At 40.7% G+C, this 18,568-nt stretch overlaps 1 protein-coding gene and 1 long non-coding RNA gene across 5 annotated transcripts in view; one reads left to right on the forward strand and one right to left on the reverse strand.

The window, feature by feature from the left end:
* Positions 1–18,568, reverse strand: part of VPS13B (vacuolar protein sorting 13 homolog B) — a 629,099-nt gene that overhangs the window by 150,502 nt on the left and 460,029 nt on the right. For all 4 annotated transcript variants that reach the window (XM_072151499.1, XM_072151498.1, XM_072151501.1 and 1 more), the window contains exons 34-35: positions 12,832–13,516; positions 477–614 (exon numbers count right to left, since the gene is read on the reverse strand). In XM_072151499.1, coding sequence (XP_072007600.1) covers positions 477–614; positions 12,832–13,516 — 823 coding nt within the window. The remainder of the gene's footprint in view (positions 1–476; positions 615–12,831; positions 13,517–18,568) is intronic.
* Positions 9,027–18,267, forward strand: LOC140132574 (uncharacterized). The gene is made up of 3 exons (XR_011855677.1): positions 9,027–9,107; positions 17,969–18,028; positions 18,173–18,267. It is a non-coding gene; the product is annotated as an uncharacterized lncRNA (long non-coding RNA).

An 18,568-nucleotide genomic window follows, 5' to 3' on the forward strand; every position in this document is an offset into this window, starting at 1 on the left:
CTTGGCTGTACACACAGACTCCCATGGAGTAGAGGAGCCATGTACTGGGTGTATTTTTTTATGTACTGGGGGAAGTGGGAGTTTCATTGTGCCCAATCCCCGTTTCCTCCACCAAGTAGCGACTGGGGAATGTCCACCGCGCCGGGTGGAAGAAACAGGTCTATGCAGCAAAAAAGATCTATCTTCGGCAGTAAGAAGGGCTGCACGGCTATATTTTCTATGAAGAGTCTCCATAGACTGGGCGGGTGTAAGTTCGTGTGAATGTAACCTTACATTGGTCTCCCGAGAGTCAGAGAATCACTGTATCATGTGACGTGGGCTTGAATCATTCTGCTGCACTGAAGACATCCAGGGATATAAGTAACTTTCTAATTCCATTTAAAGCCCTTAAACAGTGCATTTAGCTTGTAAAGCATTTTTTGGAAAAGACTGAATAATAATTAATAATAAAATGATTAATAGAACAGCTCTCTTACCTGGTCCATTAAGGAAATCCTTTATCTGTAAAGTAACAAAAGGTGGAGGAATCCCGGTTCTGGCATTTAGCTCTCCTGCTGCTGTCTGTAGCCACACCTTGGTATAATCGAGACCTTCTGGTAAAGTCTTTCCAGCATCTACAATAAGGAAATAATAAGATATATGTTGAACAGGTAGATTATTTTTTCAACAAAACTATTTAAACCAATTATATACTGCGAGAAGTACTTACCACAGCTCCACTACCTAATCTAATAGTGGATCAGCAGGGGGGCACTGGGTGTCTCCCACTGATGTGATATAGATGATCTATCCCAGTGATGGGAACCTTTTAAAGGCCAAGTACCCAAACTATAGTCAAAAACCCACTTATTTATCAAAAGTGCCGACATGGCAATTTAATCAGCAATTTATTGCTCCCTGCTCTGCCGTAGCTTTCACTCGTATTGGCGGCTTGATGAAACCAAAGGAAGGGAAGTTATTTGGATTATCATCATAGCTTCCCTCCATGGTGCCCTTGAACAGGAAGAATCATGAGGCAGGAGCTCCAATGATAATCCAGCCCTGTCCACACCTCCTGCAGTTACAGGAAGGGTGACGGCCTGGGTGCCCACAGGGATGGTTCTGAATGCCACATCTGGCACCCATGCCATAGGATAGATAAGAAGGGGTGAACCTATCAATAAAATATTCCCTTGTAAGGCTCATCTGCATTTGACATATGAATAGAGTAGACATTGTAAAATTTTGTAGATTGAAAGAGGCAGAAGTCTTTGTCCTACATGATGCATTTACATAATTATCATCTTGCTATCAAATACATGTATCCCTCTTCCACAGTATAGATGATAAATGACTATTAACTGTGCATGTGACCTCAAGGATCCCCAATGATCAGCAGAACATAGGACCACAAGTTCCCCTGAGGGGTGAATAGGACTTCCAGGACATGGCATTCAGTAAACCACCCCAGAGTTCTATAGAAAAGAGAGGGAATCCACCACCAAAATCAAGGCGATAAACCAGGGACACTTACTTTTATATTTGTTATTCATGACCTCCTTCCTTCTAAAATAAACTTGTTTAATTATGCTAATGAGCCTAAAAGGCTCTGGGGGCATTACCAGAGCCCCTAAATGCTGCAGTTTCAGAGGCTGTTCCGCCGTTTCATCCTCCCCCTAGACTCCCTCTGCCTACTGTAATCTCACACAGTGGAAGGAGGGAACTGCTCATGCAGAGTGTAACAGCCTTTGAAGCACACACACCTAGCACACAGGAGTTCTGGTAACGCCCCCTAGAGTCAATCTGACTTATTAGCATAATTGTAAAGGTTGATTTTATAAACCATGGATAACAAATATAAGGTTATCACAGTCACAGTGCCTGGATCGTGATGGATTTTGAATGTAGATTTCCTATAAAGAGCTGGGTGTGTGGAGCCGCGGCAATCCCTGAAGATAGAGGACACATTTTTATAATGACAAAACCAATTCAAAGGGGAATTTCCATCTGGACAATCACATTTAAGGGGTGTTCCCATCTTATTCCTTATATTATAAAAAGTTATACAACTTTCCAATATACTTTCTGTATCAATTCCTCACTGCTTTCTACATCTCTGCTTGCTGTGATTCTATAGAAAGCTTCTATGTAACTTCCAGTGGACAGAAATCTGACCATGGTCACACAGGTGCACAACTTGAGAGCTATAAGCTATAACAAGCTGTGCACCTGTGTGACCATGGTCAGATTTCTGTTCATTGGAAGTAAACATAGAAGCTTCCTTTAGAATGACAGCAAGCAGAGATCTAGAAAGCCGTGAGGAATGGATACAGAAAACTGTATACATTTTTATAACAAAAACATTAACATTAATTTTCTGGAATTGGAACACCCCTTTAATTCATCCGCAATATACCTACATTTCTCTTCATACGGGTCATGCACCATAGTAGTGGATATAAACAGGTATCACCGTTAAACATTAAAAATGTAGTACATAATCTCTGGCCATAACTATGCGGTCCTGGTAAATTAGTCAAAGGATGCCATTTTTACTTCCTTTAATTTCTTTGTTTCCAGTTCTCGAAGTATAAACTAGTTAAGGAACAAATGTGCAATAAAACGAAAATCAAAAAGACATCACAATATCAAATGACCTATTACACCCTGTATAAAGCTCAACAGATTCTTGTGGTTCTCCCAGTCTTTAACCATCACTTAGTAAGATTTAACCCACTACCCCATCCTATGCCAACAGCCCACTTAGTCGTAGACTTCAAAGGCGTGCGGCCATTTGCACACTTGAGTGTAATGATACTGGCCAGCATCCAGAAGCTACAAGCACCTTGCATTTGAAAATGATTTGGAAGGGATCTGACCTTACTGAGCTCTCACACTCAAGGCCCCTGCAAGCAAATATCCCAAAATTATGGATGGATTTGCCGGCAGAATTTGCTTATTCAACTACTTTTGGTATAAATTATTGATTTGTTTTTCAGCATATTAAAAGATGTGTTCTTCTTCCTTCTGGAGACAATTAATTATGTGGTTTAAATCCCTTAATATTCGGGGAAAAGGTCTAAATTTAGACCCTGAGAATCCCACAGCCAGTTACTATTCTGATTTTGAGAAGTATAATTGTAAACATTGATTTAAAATATTTAGATTTGGCTAAATCTGGCCACTAGCGCTCTGTGTATGTCACAAACTTTTTAGATTTGAGAAGAGATTCCATGACCGTATAAATAACCTTATTCTTTGCATCTGCTGCAACTGTTCCCATGTATTACATTTACCTTCTAATGTGAATGTTTGTCACTCATATTAACCTTTAAAACACAAGTATAAGACCATAATAGTCATGTGATCCTGAAAAGGGAAATTCCATTAGAAAAACAAAGCCCTGTTTGAAGGAGAAATCCTTCCTCAAAAATGATTACATTAAATGTAATATAACAAAAAGTTAGGGATTTCTGTCTTCAAATCTTTACAAAATGACCTTTTCTAAACTTATGTCCAATAATTCCTTAAAGAGAACCCGTCATGCAAAATAACCCCCCTAAACTAAATATATTTTCATAAACTGCCATTAGAGAGCATTACCTCTATCCCTTCATTGTCCCTCTACATGCCTGTAAACCTAAGCAATGAGGTCCTAAAGCTGTATGCAAATGACCTGTGAAATGTCCAATGAAGCATTAGCATATTCAAGCTGTCCACTCTATTCATGAGTGGGAGGCACAGCCACACCCCCAGTGCATGACTGACAGCCTGTATAATGGTGTGAGGCTGTATAATGATGTGCTTCCTGGTGCTGGTGGCCACACCCCTGCAGCCTGTGTGTGCATGTGTGTGTATATAGGAGAGATACAGCAGCTCCAGGCAGCCATGTTACAGCAGAACATGTCAGATTCATGTGTAGCTGATGTCTGTGTCTCTCACCTGTATATTAGGAGGATGCAGCATGTCAGCAGATGCAGCACACACACTAGCCATGCTTTACTATACATTACACACAGACATGAGCAGGGGGAGTAGAGGGGAGGGGTAACAGGGGTGACATCACTGCCTCTGACCATGTGACCAGCCTCATTTACATGATAAAGAATAGATGATTTTACAATGATTAATGTATGAAATAACTAGATAAAAGCTGGGATGGGATCCTTGTGAGCTGCTCCAACAGGTAGAGGTGACAGGACTAGTGGCAGAGACCTGATGACAGGTGTCCTTTAATACACAAGTCACAAAATGTGTGTTGTAACATGAATTGCCTAATACATTTCCTGTATCAATTAGAATTAGTATTTAAACAGTCCTCCTCATCATGCTGTTCATATGGGATATCATATCACATTAAATCATGGGATTAAGATAACACTTTTAGCAATTTAATAAATCACAACCAGTGTATTATTGGGTATGCAGTGTTAACACCTTTCAATTCATAACCCAGAGTGGTGGAATCATTTAGAAAATCACTTTTGAAATAAGATGTAAACCTGTGAATTACATCATGAGCCAGACTAGACAAGAGAGACTTTTAGTGATGTGCCTGGATGCAGGGCCTTACAAGAAAGGGGCTTTCTGAGGCGAGGAGAGCTTGACTTCAGTGTTAAACTCTGCCTCCCTGACTTTGACCAACCAAATTACATCTTACTTCAAAGATGTTTTTCTGGATGAAACCACTGCTCTGAGCCATGAAAGAAACAAGAACTACAAGTGGCTAACCTGCATGATAACATATTAGTAGTGGTTTATTAGGTCAATTTCTGTTGAAAGGTTTAGTTTAACAATTGATCAACAGTATCTTGGCATTGTGGGGCTTTAAGCAGGATGTTCCAGAACGTCGTCAGCAGGTTGCACCAGACAGAGAGAGCCTGGAAGAGCCACAGGAAGGCCTAGAAGTGGATGCACTTGGGCCATATTCCACACTCATGCCCACTTCATCTGTCAATAATCTACCTACCACCATTATAGGTTCTTAGATGCACCTACTGTCTCCTTCAGGGGACTACAAAGTCCACTTCATTCAGGGAACTGGGCACAGCGTATTGTAACCTATTACAGGAACAACTAGGGGCAGGATTGGGAGGATCATACTTACACTGTAATGGTGCATGGAGTCCCTGCTTTCCAGCAGGACGGCAAAGTACTGTAATCATGATTAGAGTTCAGTGCTGTTGTGTGAAGGCTTTATGGTAGCCTCCTTGTGTCTTATAAAACTATGATGCTTTGACTTCCATCCCTGGGAAAGCATTATGTCCCTGAAATCTGGCCACCCCATGGTCCAGGATTCACCGACAGAGTATGTTCATATGTTCATAAGGCTAGTCTTCTCTATGCATCTTCTTGGGCTGCAACCCTCTTCAGCATTGATTTAAATAAATAAACAGGACAGGCGGACACCTATACCCCAAGGCCCAAGCTCAAATACTAGCTGATTTGGGAGAACCCCTGTCTAGTCCCCCTTTCAAGTTGAATGTCTGGAAGCCTGGTTTTTTGATGTATTGCGACCTCATCAGGTATAAGAGAAAATTGTGAAATCTGCCGACATGGAAGCAATCCCAACTTCAGACAGCATGCCCTTTATTAAATTAGACTTGTTGGAGACTCAAGACCTTAAAGCAGCGCCATGGAAATAGCCTTTAGAAACACAAATGGCATGGAATAATACAGAATAACAGTAAGAAATACGTATCGTGGCCAAAAACAAGTCAAATACCACAAGGAATGTGCAGGCAGCGGCTATAAATCTGTAGGAAACAATATAAGAAAAGATGCCTGCTTGCTGCTGATAGATCTTCTCAATTGCGAGCCAATCATCTGTACAATCATCTGTCTGTCGGGAGATTTACAGTCCTGTTGGATATAAAGGTAATTTTCACACACTCTTTTGCTCCCCAACCTTTTTTATGAACTTGGCAAAATATGGATCTCCTTAAAAGGTTTCAGATGAGATAAAATTCCTATTGTGATTAACCAACAACCTGGTAACGGTCTGCAAGAACAACAATGGGAAAATAGAGTATCCCATGACATTGTAGACACTTTAGAAAGTCCCCTGTTAAAGTAAAAATAATTTTGGGGTATATTTTCTTTGACAACTCTATTGTGCTTGTCCTCTGCTAGTCTTGTATACATAAATGGAAAACTAGGTGGGATCATTTTCTTTGTCAAAGGGGTGTGTCTCTACACAATTTTATACTGATATGCTATACTTACAGCCCTTCCCTTCTGCTCTGAGTAAGAGCTGCAGTAGGCTTCAGGTTACATATTAAACCAAATCAGAGGTGCTGGGGAAGCAGTTGGAATACAGAGATCTAAGAATGCAGCAGTGTGAGAATACTCCTCCTGTGCTCCAAGTGTAGCTACAATCCTGGAATAAAAGGCTCTTTTTAAAGTCCTGCTGCTACTAACAACAGGCACAAAACTATGATTGCACAGATCTGTCTGTCTGCTGCTTTATATGGGCGACACTGCTGGCGCCTATACTTAGAAGTGGCGTCCCCTGCCAATAATGTAATCAACCAGAAAAAAGAATGGATGCGTACACTGGACTCAAAGTACACAATATATTTATTTGCATCATAACAAAGACAAGACAAAAAATATATTAAAAACACTTAAAAGGTACATACTTTCGTATGTCCGACTCCCATGGGTCAAGATATGACCCAGCACTCCCTGGCTCGATCCGCCCACAAATAATTCCCAAATCACAAATATCACAAATGGTAAAGTAAGGCAGAATAAGAATCAATACCCTTAAGGATTATCCTTAGAAAGGTACATGGACGGAGAGCCGGGGAGGCGGAGAACCGTCCATGTACCTTATTCAGTCCACTAGGCTTTCTGAGGATAATCCTTAAGGGTATTGATTCTTATTCTGCCTTACTTTACCATTTGTAATATTTGTGATTTGGGAATTATTTGTGGGCGGATCGAGCCAGGGAGTGCTGGGTCATATCTTGACCCATGGGAGTCGGACATACGAAAGTATGTACCTTTTAAGTGTTTTTAATATATTTTTTGTCTTGTCTTTGTTATGGTGCAAATAAATATACAGGTGGTCCCCTACTTAAGAACACTCGACTTACATACGACCCCTAGTTACAAACGGACCTCTGGATATTGGTAATTTATTGTACTTTAGTCCTATGCTACAATAATCAGCTCTAACAGTTATCACAGGTGTCTGTAATGAAGCTTTATTGTTATTCCTGGTTCTTATGACAACCCAACATTTTTAAAATCCAATTGTCCCAGAGACCAAAAAAGTTCTGGCAGGGATTACAATGATCAAATATACAGTTCTGACTTACATACAAATTCAACTTAAGAACAAACCTATAGACCCCATCTTGTATGTAACCCGGGGACTGTCTGTATTGTGTACTTTGAGTCCAGTGTACACATCCATTCTTTTTTCTTGTTGATTACATATATGGTCAAGGATGCGTGGACACTTAATTATATTTGATTCACACTGGTAGTGCCTGTCCGTTGTGTTGTTGTCCCCTGCCAATAAGTTACTCTCCTGAGAGTGCTGCTTCTATTTACAGTCCAGGAAAAGTCATTGTCTGCAGTCTGTATCATTTCAGTACTTTATACATGTTATTTCACATTACCTGGCTACCCTGCCCGCAGCGTGTGGTGAGTCCCAGGGGTGAAGGGGAGGCTGCAGCCTGTGTGAGCATGTGTCTCCTCATGCATTATTCCTTTACTCCACCCATCCTCCTCCCCTGTCTGCTCAATGCAAATGACAGGAAGTGGGGAGGGAGCTGGATGAGTGTGGGGGAGAGGAGACTGATTTAGACACTTAGAGACTATTTCCCACCCTCGGGACTCAGCAGACGCTGCTGAAAATGATTCAGAATGCTGACAAAGGCATGTTTTTAACTCAGCACTTAACTTCCATCTGTCCAGATATTGATCAGAGGGATATCATTAAGATATAAAGGGTTGCCTGTGACATTGTTTAGGACACAGTAGGGGCTCATTTACTAAGAGTCTGCGGAGCACATTTTCGTTGTGTTTCCCAACGATTTCCGCTGTGCGCCGCATTTAACAGGAGATTTTGGCACACGCGATCAGATGTTGGCGCATCGGCGCCGACTTGCACGCGAAACAAATCGGGGGGAGGGACAACCCGACGGATTTGGACTACGCGCATGATGTAACATTTAGAATTGTGTCGCAACTCCGGCGGACCTCGGCGGAGAAGCGGCGGATGCAGGAACTCGGGCGCACAAGCTTCGTGAATTGCGCCGGACTTCATCTTCGTCGACCATCCGAATCGTGGATCGCGACTGGACCAGGTAAGTAAATTTGCCCCAGTGTCAGTAACATTAGGATGTTTGTCAAAAGGAAAAAAAAAATATATATATATTTGTATATTTTTTTTTCCTCTGAAGACGCCAATCTGTAACCGGATGCCCTAGGTACGGACCTTCAAGTGTCTAATGCCCAATACAGCCCTGATATTGGGAAGGGGAGTAACAAGATATATCCTGAACTAAACCAGTTAGTAAGTAAGTGTGTGTTTTCACATACAATCGGCTTACCGTATATATCCTGGATTAATACGGTTTCCACATTTCTTAAAAGTTGCTAAATTAAAACCTAGAAAAATAGTTTTGGTTGCCCACTTTAAAGCAAGAAACTGTAGGTCATGGACCAACTGTGAACCTGCCCAAAATAGCATTGACGTCTCCGGTTTTGCAGATTTAAAAGAAAGGTACATATTTGGGGAGATCAAAAACAGGAACTTTAAGACTAAACATCTCAGCGTTTTATACGTCTTATACATCTGATTACTTTGCAATTTGGAAAATCTAGCTGCAGAAGACGAGTCAGCTTTTCTTCTTTCCTTTCTAACGCATGAGCACTGGAAGGCATCAGCCACAAAAGTGGATGTGCAATTGTAAACCACTTCTGAGACGCTTTCTTGACCTCCATCAAACAGAAAATAATAACAGTAGTTGCGGAACAGAATTTGTCTCTGTGGGAGTTTCATTATTATGAGTTCATCTGAAGTTCTGTGTACAGAATGTGGCATAACTCACAAGTTCCTGCCCACAGCCAAGATAGGCTGCCAAAACAAGCTGCCTACTCTGTGATTAAAGGTAAAACATCAAAAATGTACAAAGTGTGCGTGAAAAACATCAAAGCGCTGGATTTTTTTTTAAATCCTAGTGGATAGCAACAAGTATCCTTATAAGCCCGAAACATGCTGTGATCAATGGCTGCAAATACCTTCCTCAGCTGTTTTTTCTTCCTTTCCTAAGATGACGAGGGCAAAAGACAAAACTATTCCTTGCAATTGAATACCTTACATGCCTCCGTTTTTTCTTTATGAGATATTAGCAGAGGCTTTCGGCCAAGCAAAGTTGCCTGGGTTTAAAAAGACAATTTACTCCCTTGGCACCCCGAATAAACATCTGGGCAGAAGAGGACGTTCCAGATCTATGGAATCAATGGCCAATCCCTTCCAGTTGTCAACTTGATTGAGCTTCAGCATCACACAGAAGAGAGACTATGCGGGTCATTTACTAAGGTTTTCCCGACGTGTTACCCGAATATTTCCGATTTGCGCCGATTTTCCCTGTATTGCCCCGGGATTTTGGCGCACGCGATTGGATTTTGGCGCATCGGCGCCGACATGCACACGACAGAAATCGGGTGGCGCGGCCGAGCGAAAACCCGACGGATTCGGAAAAACCGCCGCATTTAAAAAAAAAAAAAAAAGTTTTGCGGTACTCGCGCTTACCTTCACTTGGTCCGGCTTGGTGAAGATCAGTGCATTCCGGGGAACTTCAGCGCAGCAGCGCCACCTGGTGGACGTCGGAGGAACTACCTTAGTGAATCGCCGAAAGACCCGAATCCACCGCAGAGAACGCGCCGCTGGTTGGCGAATGGGCAGGGTAAGTAAATCTGCCCCTATGTGTTGGGAGGAACCAAGGTTTGCAGTTTGCACCTAATAGCGAGCAATGTTTTGGATTGTAATGGGAAGGTCCAATGTCGGGAGTTAGTCACAAACAAATTTTGGCGGACACTAGTGGAAACAACATAAATCGGTTTGCGGAGGTCAAAAAATGAATGTTCTGTCATACAAATCTCACTCTGTGTTCTTCTGAGATTTAGGTTTGGTCTAGTAAGTCCCACAAAGAACGCGTTAGTCGGAGAAAACTCCCCAATGGGCTTTACCTTTCTTTTTGGCTAAATGAAAGAATGTGTCGCATGAGATAACTTGCGAACGTGTATATATATATACATATATGCGCTACTACAAACTCAATAAATTAAATGTGGCTTGGTTAAATTTAAAGAACAACCTCAAATGCACCCTAACATTTACAAGTGAAAGCAATGTAACCTCCTCTAAACATCTGAATGCAAAAGTCCAACCATTCAGCGTTTTATTGCTTTTTGCACAACTCAAACAAGTAGCTAAACTGCAACGTTCACAAAAAATGTTTGATCCATATATCACCCCAAAAACTTCTGGTTAAATTAAAATGAAACAGTCCTCCTCATCATGCTTTTCACATTTTGCCATCATGAGCCCAAGTTAACATCTAACAGTTTATCAATGGTACCTAGCCGTAACGAGGCTTCGAGTAAGCCACCAAAGTTGACTGAAACTGTAATCCAGGTATGGGAGAAGATCTCCTCCAATAGAATATGCCGGCTTCATCAGAAGCATGCCCAGGCATGGTAGGAAGGTCATACAGGCATGTGGAGGCCGAACATAATTATAAGCCTCATTTCTGGTTTCTAAAGTTTGATCAGCCTGAAATTTTATTTTTAGTATCATTCCAAATCAAGACCTGCATAGGATATCAATTTTGAATTGCATTGATCATTTTTAAAGTTTAATTTTTCTTAATCCAATCAATTATTTAATGAAAAAAGAATCGCAACTCTAGTATTTTATTCATTGAAATCCAAGATAATTGTTTTCCCCTTTATTTTTTGAGCAGCAAATATCTATATTTATCTATATCTTCTATATATGTTCCATCATAGTATACATAGAAGTGTTCTGATTTTTAACCTTTCCCTTTAACACTCTTCTGCCTCTGGAAGTGCTTTGTTGGAATCATATGAATTTTCCGGGACAGTAATATAATATTATCTCTTAAAAAAAATATATTATTTTTCAAGTAATGTCGTTGTAAATAAAAGCTTTTTTTTCATCCCTCGAACGAAGTGTTTTCAAAGAGGCTTATGGAAAGTGGATATTGAATTACTATATTATTTTTGATTGGATAATCTTCATCCGCTTTTAAAACCAAGTATTGTAACAAAAAACACATGAGGGTTTGTGTTTCATATTGAAAATAATTGTCAGCTATTGTAATATCTTCCCGTATAACATGTTTTATGTACTGCGTGTTGTTTTATTCTATATACTTTGGTGAAGATATTATCTCTATATATAAAAAGAAAAATACAAGTTTGGAGATTCCTGATTGTTCACTATAAAATTAAATAAAACTGTTTTTTTTTCTATGTTCTTGGGTCAGATGGCCGAAACCAATATGGTCACCAGTTCCATTAAGGACTACACAGGATCACAAACAGATAAAACCATATCTCTTCACAGTAGTGGCCAACTCTGGTTTTTGAGGAATTTTGGTAGAAAGTGATAAACACGAACATGCTAAAATTTTAGATGCCGATACTTCGATCTCCTCTCCCCACAAGACAAGCATTTCATATACATTATATGGCTGGCTAGTGCTGCAGATACTGATGGGTTTAAGTCAACCCAAGTCTGAATCACATGGCTCCCTTAAAGGGTTAGTGTGTCTCTGTTTAAAGAGGACCTGTCGCTTATATAAAAAGCTAGCAGACACTGCCGCGTAGTACAATACTGCCGCGTTCAAAGGGGTCTAGAGTATTCATGAGGGGGGCAGGACTAGGAGGCGGTGACTGTCGCATGTAGCTCAGCAGTTACCGCCAGCCTATGGAGTGGGAGGGGCGGTCCGGGGAAGAAGCAGTGCCTCCAACCACCCCCTCATGAATACACCAGACTGCATTGAGCACTGCTCGGCATTGCTATTGTACTACGCGACAGTGTCTGCTAGCTTTATCGGAGGGTTCTGATAAAACTAGCATTATATCACTGCTAAAAATGGGCCAGTGCTAGAAGCTGCTTACTTAAGTAAGCAGCTCCTAGTGCCTTTTTTTAGGTGACAGGTCCTCTTTAAGTATTAAAATAAATTAAAAAATGATAGCATGGACTAAAATGCTATTTCATGCTTGGGCGATATGAATTTATACCAGCCCAGAGTGTGTGTGTGAGAGAGAGTTAGCACGTTTATTCAGAATACAAAAAACTAAACTGGATCCATTGATTGATTTGTGATTTGATTTGAGTCACTATGAATCTGGCTATTTCTACACACTGAATCCAAATATCTGGATTGCTGGCAAATCTTGAAAATAGGATAATAATGAGAGTCTAATAGATCCATTAAAATATCTCTTCGATGGACTTGATGTTTTCCGTTTGTATCACTTTTGGGGGGGATTTGGTTACTATTGTTTTATTTCCAGGTTGTGGGTCCGAACCCCAACTTTTTTGACATTTTAATTAAAAAAACACCCGTTTGTTTTAAAGCACTAGAGGAGGTTATTTACAAATGTCCAGGACAATTAAAGCATCAGTTCAAACTGTATACTCTTTACCAAAATTTGGCAAAGTTTCAGCAAAACAAATCTTGAAAGAGTCGCTCGTCTCTACTCTAAGCTTCAAAAACCAAACAGAACCTTAATGATACAATAAGTTACAATGTACAAAATCACAGATGCACTTCGCCAAATTAGAGAATATATCCATACCTGAGCATTTGTATTCTGGATCCACGCCCTTAAGAAGAGCGTCAAAGAGTGATATTTCCACCTTCTGTTTTCTGTGATGGCAGCTTATGAGCCAGGACGGCTGAGACACAATCAGATGTAAAAATGGATTCAGCTGTAACTCTCCAGTTCCTCTCCTTCCTGGCTGACGTACAATGGTGATGCCCAGCGCTTGCCGAGCAGAAGACCTTGTAGATGCGTGCAGGCGTTCTAGAGAGAGCAATCCAGTTTTCTCATTTGCTTGAGAAGTATAGTTGCTGTTCAGAAGATCTTCAGCGGTGATGGAGGATATACATGACTGCACTGGCCGGTCTGGTGTTTCCTCAGTTACTTCTGTAGTGGATTGGTTCAAGGCACTTTTTCCCACTTTCTCGTTGTCTACTTTGGATTTAGGCACAGCAGTGCATGAATAGGACATCAGTGATATACGGCTCGCGGTGATAAATATATCGAACGGGATAAAATTCAGATTCTTTACAATTGAGGACTGTTTGGACGGTCTCACTATTCTGTGATGACTTGTGCCACTTTGTGGTTCGATCTGGACTATTCTTATTTTCACACTGTCACTACCAATCCCGCTGTCCTGGGCTCCACTGTAACGAGACGATGTGTCCAATGTACGGCCATCACTGGAATCTTTTTTCTGTTGCTCTTGTCGAGATATCTAAAAAAACATATAGGATAAACACACATGATGAGACTGACCAATTAGAATTGCGTACCAGATTCCTGTAAAAAAAAAAATCATAATTTTTGTAAAATATATTATAATAAATAATTCTCAAAAAGGTCCATCAAGATTTTATTCCTGGAAAACCCTTTTAGCAATAAACTTTTCCAGTCTGAATCTGTTTGGTCTCTATAAATGCTTTTTGCCATGGAAAAAACAGATTTTTGGTTAATGTGAGTAAACATTAGCACCAAGTTTCAGGCGTCAAAAATCATTCCACATCTGATACAGTTTCCAAATTTTTAAAAGGGTTGTCTGGAGGCTGAAAAACATGGCAGCTTTCTTCCAAAAACAGTCAAAATTGATCATGGTTTGTGCCGGAATTACAACTTAGCTCCATTTAACTCCATGCAGATGAGTAGCAATAGCAGCACAAACCATGCTTAGGAGTCGGACTGTTTTTGGAACAAAAGCAGAAATGTTTCTAATCCACTGGACAACCCCTTTAAGGACTGTCCGGTGTATATTTACAGAGGGAGGTCCAGGTCTCTAAAGCCTATGCTATAGTATATTTATAGGGCTGGCTTTAGAAGGCTGCTCGAGTGATCAGGCCGCTGGTTTTGTGGTGCCCTACAGTCAGCAGCTGCAGGGGTCCAGTCTGTGTATGGAAGGGAGGCAGTGGCCGGTGGCTGCTGCTGCTGAGTCCATGTAGACCCAACACTCTCCAAATGTCACTGCGCACAGCAACCCCAGCTACAGTAGACAGGTAATATACACATATGTAAAAAATATCATAAAATATCAAGCCAGTGATGGCAAAACTATGGCACGTGGGCCAGAGGTGGCACCCAGAGACATATGTGTGGGCACCCAGGCCATCACCCACGCACAGAGTTTGCCAGAGAGGTTGCGTGACTCCTGGCATCCTCCTGCAGTCCTGGGTGGCCCAGGATGTGCTGCGTTCAACACTATTTTAAAAGCAACACTTTCTGGGACTGCAGGAGGAGCAACGAGGTGTGGAGAGGGCTGGATTATAAGAGCTCCTGTTCCACGATTCTTCACGTTTAAGTGGACCTTGGAGGCGAGTCACAATGAGAATCCAAATTTCCCCTCCGTCTTTCATAGATATTGCTGTCCTTAAAGGACATCTACCACCAGTTTACTGATGGTAGATGTGCCCTAATAAGAAGTTCCTTATTTTATTATAACTTTATATACCGCGATTGCAGCAATATAGAGTTATAAAAGTTATGCTAATTACCTTGGGGCACTCACCGGAGCGTCCCATCTTCTAATTTATACACTCCCTCCGGGGCTAGTGCAACAAAGTGCAAAAATTTTAATATGAGGCATATAAATTTATAATAAAACTGATAGTAGATGTCCTTTAAAGGGGTCTGAGGATCGTCGAGGGTTCAGTCAGACCCCTCATTCTCGTGATCTGCGGGGGTCTCAGAACTGAGGGCTTAACTTGCCTTCGTGGGAAAACCCCTTTAAGATGCTAATTGGACTGGCAGGGAGCAATAAGTTACTGGTTATATTACTGTGTTTGCACTTTGAGAAGGTCTTTCACAGTAGTTTGGGCACTCGACCTTTAAAATCACTGGTATAAGCTGTTCCTAAATATTTTAGGCTACGTTATTTATGCTTTTACTAAACCAAAATTGTCCCTTCTAGTAAGTAACATATAAAGAGTGGATACAGGAGAGGTACATAAGAGGGGTGTAGCTGGGAAGTAGAGCAATACTTTTAGAAAACAAGAGGGCATAATGACCACTTGTACTGTAGCGATTGGATGAATGACTTGTTTAATGAAGGAATGCCTTTGGTAATTGATGAGAAGACCAACAAGGCAAGTGTTTTACCACAATTTAAAAGCGTAAAAATGCCAGGATCCTTTAGACGTTGATTTATTATACGCACTACTGAAACTAATTGAGTATATTAACATTGTCCCAAGGGTACAGTGAAAAAATATGGCAATTAGTTAGAATGACTACTGGAAAACGAGAAACTTCCAACGACGCCCGGGGCTTAACTACCGATTCCTGTTTGCCTGCAGTCACCTGCTGTACTGATACAAAAGATGCCCTGAAGTGTAGCATGCTTCTATGTGAGCGTAATAAAGGCTACATTTGTAAACGGGAACAAAGCAAGTAACCAAAACCATCTATCTGTAAACATTTAAAGTGACCTGGGTTTTCCATGAGGTACCGGCTGCCGGAATGGGACTATAAAGGAACCATTTATCATTGAGGGCTATGAGCAGATCACTACTAGTACAACCCCTTTAAAGCAGACAATAAAAGTTTTCTTTAATTAGCTACCGGTGTCCATTAACATGATCGTGATTAAACCATAAAAACCAACCGTACATTACTCTTGTACCCTCCGACAGATGTTCCAAATTACACCATATGAAAATGTACTTTGAGCCTCTTTTTAAGAGATCGACCTTCTGCTTTCAGAGAATTAAATGCATATTACTGTAGTGAAGAAGATAGTATTTCAGACCTCCAGGCATATATTAAATATACTGGCAGGACATTAGACAAAATGCTTGACTTATTAGATACTTCCTATTCTAAACAGTGTCATCAAAGCCTAAAAACAAAATTCATATAAAAGCAGCACAAAGCTTCCACATAGAACCTGTGCCAAAATCGCTCTACTCTCCGGCTAATGAGGAAAGGATGTGTACCCTTAACATATGAATGTAAGAGTTTCCAAGCATTCACATTAGGAAATGTTCCTATTGGTTCCATATGGCGAATGTTAAATTAAACTATATCTGTGAAATAACCTTCGTAAGATAGCTGGCATGATAAATGCAATTAACCGATATCCAAAGGACCCGGACAAAGGGGAATTTGGTTCAGCAATGACCAATTAGGAGAACAAAAACAGAGATAAAAATTGTTTGTATTGATGCACTTAGGGTCATAGTGCTGATTCTCGTAGTTAGTGACTAGTCATATTTCTGCAGGAATAGATATCTACAGCCGTGTTACAAGATACAGACACTGATACAAGGTTCTTCTAGGCACTTCTTTCCATAAATTAAGTTATGTTTATGAAAAGATCTCTTAAAGGGGTAGTCCAGGGAATAAGAGTACTCAGCAGTCTATTTACTGCCTAATGAAGTCACTAACTTTTTTGCACCTTCTCTCACTCTCTATTTTTATATAACTGATCTGCTGCAAAGGTCAGACAGTCGTTTCCAACCTCTGTCTTGAAAAAACGCTTGGACTCTAGGTCAAGTGGTCTCATCCTCTCAACAATCGGTACATCTTTGAATACAGTAAGCAGAGGGATATATTGATGCTGCCTTACTGAAGAGATCCAGTCCCCATAGTCACTGCAACATAAAGACTTGCCCATGTGCTATTTGACATCTCTGGACACTTTGGTGTGACTGAGGGGGCTAGATCTCTTCAGTTCTCTTCACTTTTTGTTGACTGTACATATAATAGATAAAAGGAGGAAGCAAAGTGTAAGATACAGTAATAGAAGACACTTTTTATACAGTCAAGAAGTGTTGACGACAACTTGATGACTATGACTTTTGACAAGATAAAGGTGTGGATGGGCAGATACGTTTTTAAAGTTTTCAAAGTGTGCTACACAGTAGCATGGCTCTTTAGTATCACAGGCTCTGATTACACTCTGTAATGATTACAACCTGTGTACCTGCATGTCCATCACAAGACCATAGGCAGATTTTTATCCACTGGAAATAAAAGTAAACGCTTTCTATAGCAGGACAGCAAGCAGAGATCTAGAAAACTAGAAACCAGCCTTGCAGCGCTTCAAGTCCCAGGGTCAACATCTGCAAAGAGTTTATATGTTCTCTCAGTGTTTACGTGGGTTTCCTCTGGGTCCTCCGGTTTCCTCCCACACTCCAAAACATACTGGTAGGTTGATTAGATTGTGAGCCCCATTGGGGACAGGGACCAATTCGGCAAGCTCTGTGCAGCGCTGTGTAATCTGTGTGCGCTATATAAAGGAATTATTATTTATTATTAAAATTATATAAGTTTTCCTCGTTCGAACAATATCAATTACTTTCTGAAAGTGGACATCCCCTTTAAATTCTTAAACAATTGTAGGCATACATAGCATTTTTAGCTGGTCTAGTACTGGAACTTTCAGTCTGTTGTTCCGAATCACAGAACTGCAGCGAAACAGTTACAGAGCGGAAGACTTCAGTGTTCCTCTAAAACAATATATTGCTCGCTCTGAACACTGCCAGATGCTTTATAAATCTGCAAAGTGATGGTGAATATGGAAGCGTTCCGCAGCCGAAAAATTATAGTTTATTTCTTAAATCACTCCAAGGCTTTTTCCCATCGTATGTTTTCCAACGCTTGTAGTAAATGTGAAATAGGTGATGAAGGCGTAAGTAGCTGAACAGAAAACATGACTATTTCTCTCTTTCTCACGCAGACACTTGGTATTAATAGCTGGGACACCTCACAAAGCAGATGTATGGCTAAGAAAAGAGACGTAAGAGAAAAAGTCATTTATGTGAACCCGCATGTGGGAGCTAATACACTCTATTAGCTCTATGGACACATATAAACTAAGCATATGTCCTTGTATAGTAAGTGAATCATTTGAGAATCAGATGTATCTTTATTTTTGTTCTAGATGAACATTTGTATTTCGGCCCGTCATGGATGTATCTGTGTGGTGTGGATCAGCACCTCCACCTCAGCTGTGGCTGCTCCTCCTGTAATACTAGTTAAAGAGGCTATCCTGCTCATTAGAATATCAATAAAAACAATGATGGATGGTTTCAAAATGTTTATATGACAAATCCTTATAGGACGGGGGGGGGGGGATTCCTTTTAAGAAGAGACTCTAGTGTTATATATTCTCGCAGTGCTATATACATGTCCTTACCCACAAGCATATGTCCTTTTTTCTACACTTTGTTCCTCATTTACTAAAAACAGTGCAACTTGCACTATGTGTAGTTTACCTGTGTAGTGTGCAGGGGGCGCCAGATTCATTATTCTACATGAATGTGGCGCCCCCTGCACT

The sequence above is a fragment of the Engystomops pustulosus genome, chromosome 5 (genome assembly GCF_040894005.1).
Source record: "Engystomops pustulosus chromosome 5, aEngPut4.maternal, whole genome shotgun sequence".
NCBI lineage: Eukaryota > Metazoa > Chordata > Amphibia > Anura > Leptodactylidae > Engystomops > Engystomops pustulosus.